The sequence below is a fragment of the Diachasma alloeum genome, unplaced genomic scaffold (assembly GCF_001412515.2).
Source record: "Diachasma alloeum isolate Michigan unplaced genomic scaffold, Dall2.0 Dall_scaffold_00648, whole genome shotgun sequence".
NCBI lineage: Eukaryota > Metazoa > Arthropoda > Insecta > Hymenoptera > Braconidae > Diachasma > Diachasma alloeum.
The window spans coordinates 19,628-25,631 of NW_021680780.1; the positions used below are offsets into that span (position 1 = coordinate 19,628).

At 35.9% G+C, this 6,004-nt stretch overlaps 1 protein-coding gene across 4 annotated transcripts in view; it reads left to right on the forward strand.

The window, feature by feature from the left end:
- Window positions 1-5,136, forward strand: part of LOC107043945 (DENN domain-containing protein 5B) — a 21,205-nt gene extending 16,069 nt beyond the window's left edge. For all 4 annotated transcript variants that reach the window (XM_015265664.1, XM_015265662.1, XM_015265665.1 and 1 more), the window contains 3 exons: window positions 512-776; window positions 1,599-2,570; window positions 2,915-5,136. In XM_015265664.1, the coding sequence (XP_015121150.1) occupies window positions 512-776; window positions 1,599-2,570; window positions 2,915-3,104 (1,427 nt within the window). In that variant the 3' untranslated portion in view covers window positions 3,105-5,136. The remainder of the gene's footprint in view (window positions 1-511; window positions 777-1,598; window positions 2,571-2,914) is intronic.
- Window positions 5,137-6,004: the final 868 nt, after the last annotated feature.

Sequence of the window (6,004 nt, forward strand, 5' to 3'; positions counted from 1 at the left end):
AAATTGAGAGTAAAAAAATAACTTTCCACCATAAAAATCATTTGTTGGGAATCAAGAAATTTATTGATACTCAGAAATTTACCAGAAATTGATTTCATGCCTAAAAAAATACGGTTTCCGAAAGTTTACACAATTTCACTTCATTATTTATACACAACGAATTAAAAAAAAATAATACTGTGCAAAATGTAATTTGAATGACGCTGAATATTCATGATTTTTTTCAAATTTTTCTCACAATTCAATTGACAACTTTGATAATTGAAACTGTAAAAGATACTGCAAATGTTGCGAAGAATTTAAAAAAAAAGGAGAAGTCATTTTTATATGTCATTTGAACCTGTGCAAAAACATTCATAATCGAATACATCATCGAGTACATGATCGAATGTACATAAATCCCAATGTACCACTCATGTATATAAATCCGAAAATGTCCAAGTGTGTCTAGCGCCTCAGAGAGAGTCGGATCCACTGAATTAAAAAAATTCCCCCCCTAAAAAAAATTCAGATTTATCAAACTTGGCTTTGGAAACGGATGTTTCTCCCACCCGTGGAGGAAGTGATCGTCGATCCGGCGGTGAGAGAAAATCCATCGGTCCGGAACACCTCCGCCCGCTGCCGGACTCTCTGACCTTCGACATCCGAAACATCCAAGCCATGACTGAGATTAAAACGCACATTGGATATGCACGCGCCTGGGTTCGTCTCGCTCTCGAGAAAAAACTGCTGTCCCGACACCTGAAGACACTGTTATCGGACACAGCGCTGCTGAGGTAAGACATCCCCTTCCTTCTCATATCCTTCTAACTCATCGTGTAACTCAGGAGGGGAATGTCAAAGGAGATAACTGAGTAATTCACACGCAGAGTGTTACGTGAATGAGAAGAGTATCTTTTTTTCTCTTGGATTTCCTCAATTTCTTTCTTGAAATTCCAACACGAGTGAATAATTGAGAAAGATTTGATCTTAAATTGACTCTAATCTCACGACATTGAAAATCCACAGTAACTCTTACGTAATGAAAGGACAACACTCATTAGAGAACTGAAACAATTAAAAATTTCACAAATCCTTAAAATACTACACAAATTTATCATAAATAGTAGAGTAAATATCTGAAACCAATAATTGTAACAAATGTAAATATTTAGATTAAGTCAATAGAACATTGCCGACCGTACAAATAAATCTTACAGATTCAAGCACTTTAAGCAATAAAAAAACCGTTATTTAATTTCAAAAATGAATATCAGAACTTTCATTTAAACCCCATTTTACAATGACTTTACTTTTGAAATTTAGAAGGTCTCAATTGGATTTTCCTTCTTAAATCGTTAAGAATCATTTGAAAACATGAAATAAATGTAGTTTAGCTTTAAAGAAAATTGGAATAATTCATAAAATACTCTTCGAGTCATTTTACCCTGAATAGTGATTGACTAAGAATTAAAATTAAAATATCTTCTTAATTAACTGTTTTTTACTGGTCAATCCGTAAGATTTGAACCTTAAGCAATAAAAAAACTGTAATTTAATTTAAAAAATTCCCAACACCGCAACAGTTGAAGAATCCTCTGTAATTTTCAATCATGCAGAAGTCAATACAAGCGTTCAGCATTCCTCCGCTGCGAGGAGGAGAAAGAGCAGTTTCTGTACCACCTTCTGACCCTGAACGCAGTCGATTACTTCTGCTTCACGAACAACTACCCGACGACGAAGCTCCCCTACCGAGTGGTGATATTCCCGAGTAGAAAAGCGAGTGCAGCGACGACATCAGCGAACAGTTGGGTGGCGATGTCAGGAACTCTGTGCGAGACGAATCCAGTGCCCATTCCCAAGGGTGCCCTCGAGTTCGTCTTCCACCACAAGAACCTGGGGGTGCTGTCGACCCTTCGAATAGGCCACGACAATACCGGGCTGTCGCCCAAGTGGATGGTGGAGCACGTGGTGGTGAGAAACGAGGTGACAGGTCACACTTTCAAGTTTCCCTGTGGTCGATGGCTGGGTCGAGGGATCGACGATGGCTCCACTGAGAGATTACTGGTGGGTGCACTGGTGCCCAGGAGCATCGACAGTGATGAGCTCGTGGAGACGTGCTCAACACCCCCCAGGTGTCGATCTCCAAGCATTCCACGACGTCCAACCCTGTCACCTGACGAGCTGCAGCACATGCTGGGCGAGGCTGTCAATGCCATCGTCAAGTTCCATTACAGGAGAGACCCTCAGGACGGCTCCCTCACTGCTCTGCTGTGTGGAGAGGGCGGGCTGGTGCCCTCTCTGGAGCAGACTTTCCTGTATGGCTTCAAGAACCAGAGGATCTTCGGGAGGAATTTTTACGTCTGGGATTATCTGCTGAGGGTCAAGGAGAACTTTGAGATGTCTCTCCTGGAGGAGATGGACGAGTACTCCAAGCGGATCAACAGGGACAGGAGGCTGCATCATGCTGAGAACAACCAGAGGTTCACTATTCTCAGGTGCTACTGTCATTTGATCGATCAGATCAATACTTTTAGTCAGACACTCGGGAAGGATGGAAAGTTTCAGCTGTTTATTTGCTTGTCTGCTAGGTAAGTTGAGAGTATCAGTTGATTTTAGGGGAAAGATGTGTATTCATGCCCTGAGTTGTGGCAAAGACTTATGTGGACTTTGGATATAATACTTTCAGAGACAAACAGGAGTCGTTTTTATTTAAAACCATTTTATAATGACTTTACTTTTGAAATTTTGAAGGTCTCAATTGGATTCTCCTTCTTAAATCGTTAAGAATCATTTGAAAATATGAAATAAACGTGAAGTTTAGCTTTAAAAAAAATTGGAAAAAATCGTGAAATACTCTTTGAATCATTTTATTCTGAATAGTGATTGAATACTCGTTCCATGAAGGATCGCTACATATTTTAATATATTCCAGGGAACAATTGCTCCACCCAATGCTTCGTCCGATGAGTGAAGCCCGTTCAACAGCAGAGATGTACGAGGAAACGTCGTTTCTGAGGAACCCAAGTCTCCTGCACTTTCTCATTCACATTCTGGAGCCCCTCAGTGAATTCCACATTGTCCTTGAAAAGAGTCTGACCCACGGGATCTCGAGTATATGTTAAAGTTTGTACAATAACCGTCTCACCTAGTTTAACGTGATTTTTAACGAGTTACCTGACGAATTAACTCGGGTTAAGGGAATTAACTCGAGTCATGAGATTCTTGCCGCATTTTTCGGAGAGATGGAGCGAAAATGTTGTCTTAGAGAAGTGAGAAATTAAGTGTTTGTAGATGAGGTTGAAATTGTAGTTTCTTATAAATTGTGCGAGAGTTGTGGTGAAAGATTTTATGGATTTTTTCATTTATTCATTATTTAAATGTGGAGTTTGAAGGGAAGAAATGATGAGAGATTTTTCTAATTATTTCATTGACGAATCAATTTATCTATTGTTAATTGAGGATGAATTATCAGAAATGGATTTTGAAACAAATTAAATTTATTCCACATTTGTTAAATTTGTGTTTATTAACATAAACGTTTAATGAGAATTGAAATTTTTATTCAATTCACAAGTAGTTCATACGCTTCTCCACCACAACTCTCACAAATATACAAAGACGTATAAATTTTACCAAAGATATTTATAACGCTATTATTCCATTTATTGTTAATACTTGTTTCAATCGTTTCCATTTGATTTCTTCATTATCGAAAACCTCAATTGTGATTTATCATGGTTCACGTGACATGACATGATATTTTTCGTTCTTTTTTGTTAATGTACATACGTACGTTGTGTGAAATCCAAGTGATCATTTGATTTTTTTATTTTTAATTGCTTGGAAAAACTGCCGATTTCGTTCTTCAGTCGTTTCGAGTTCAACTCTGTTGTGTAGTTTTTACTCTGTGATGTATCATCCTCGAGAAATTCTTCATCATTACTCTTTTGTACCTTTCATTTCTCTCTCGTAATTGAAGTGTTCAATGGACAAATACTAAATACCTCTCGAATATTTATTATCGATAAAGACAAAAATGATGGAATAATGAAATTTTTATCTGCCATATTACGTGACTTTTTTTCCTTTTTAAATGTACTAGTGAGAGTTAGATTATAATGCGATTATTAAGTTGCGTGTCGTAGGTTTATATGTGAAGGAGGGTCGCTCTGATATTAAATCCTAGAAATTCAGTGAAAGGAGAAGAGTCTAGAATTTACTTCCAGATTATTAGCACACATTCTCGACATTCCCTTGAAGTGTTCGAAACAATCTCCTCTTAATCCTTTACAACAGAATAAAAAGCAATTTAAAAAACGTAATGAAATGAACAGAATAATGAATTAATTTCAAATAATTAATAGAGAAAAGGGTTCTCATTGTTTATAAATTAAATCAGTACTAAAATAGTAAAATTAGAGAAGTCAGCTCAACTCAACAGCGAGTTTTTAATAAATATATTCGAATGTAGAAGAAATCATAAGTTTTATAACGAATTTTTTTGTAGACAAAAATGGAAAAGATTTGAAAACTTCGCTATCTTATTAAATTCGAGATATTCCATAACAACCGAAGTCTCTAATTTTTTCATTCAATCGGTAATTCTCAGATTTTAATTGAACAGTCGACGAATAGATGGATTAGCACAGCACCTCGACAAGCCCAAAGAAAAATGAGATTACTCAAAGAGATGAAGACCCTCCAAGTCACGAAAACAATAATTAGACCAAAGTAGAATTACTGTTAAGATCTCCAGCAAAACCATGTCACTAGTTGCTTCAAATGTATATAAATATTGCAGACAGATGAATAGAATAAGAGGTGCGCACACTCTCCAAAGCTGAATGTACCAGAAGTATCGAATGCCAAATAATAATGAAGAAATGATATATCTCCTATTTAAAAATCACTCTCGTCCAGTAAATAAACCATTCAGGACCAATCAGGAAAATTTTCAATCACCCAACTTGACTCGCCGTTCCACTAACATTATAGAATGTACATAAATAAAGTCTCAGATATTTGAAGTTGATGTAATCATCTCGGAGGATAAAGAGTAACGTATTGTGTTATGTATATATAAGAATTTAAAATGTAAGTACCTATTGTACAGTCGAAATATACCAGAAATAAATGATGAATTGAAAACGGGTATTACAGAATATAGATATTTTTCCCTTTTCATAATTTTTCAAATGAAACGAGAGGATTTACATCGAATTTAGGTACAATATTTGATACGTAATTCTATTCAAGTTAAGAAAAACGAATAAAAAATTTTGTTCTGTACAAGAACTCATGCTATTCATTTTTTCAATAGAATAAGCGAAAGCAAATAGAATTTTTTTCTCTCAAACTTCTCAGTAATTGTGAAAATTTTAAATCATAACAGTTTTTCGTTATCTATTTTTATATGGGAATCTTAGCAAATTGCAAACTCATTCCAGTAATTGCCATATCGATAAACAACAGAATCGTCACTCTTAAAGTCCAGTCTCGTAATGATTCTATTCACGGACTCCTCATTAATTAGATCTAATGGATATGACAATGAACAGTAAATACGAGCGATCATGCATATTAATGCCGAAGATTGTCGAGAGAAATCACCGGCCGATGCACCAATACAAAACATCGCTTCTTCAAAACAACTTATGTTATTGAGATATTTTCTACAGAAACTCTTCGATACAAAATATCTAAATTTGTTCTTACATTTTTTCTCATTAAAAACCCCCAGCGAGAAATATCTAAAAAATTTCAATCAAAAAATTGCTAAAAGTAAAAATTCAAGAAGAGCTAGAGGATTTTTCAATAGAATCAGCGAAAAACCGAATTTTTTTAATCAAAATTTTCAGCTCCCAATTACTCCATTCACTCTTCATTAATTTCGCCTCACCACGAAGATAAAGCGCCGTAAATATAGAAACAGTGGAAATATGATTGATGCCGAATAACAATCCCGAAGATCGTGGAGGGGAAATCTCCAATGCACCAATACCCGGACTGCAGTCCCTCTCTA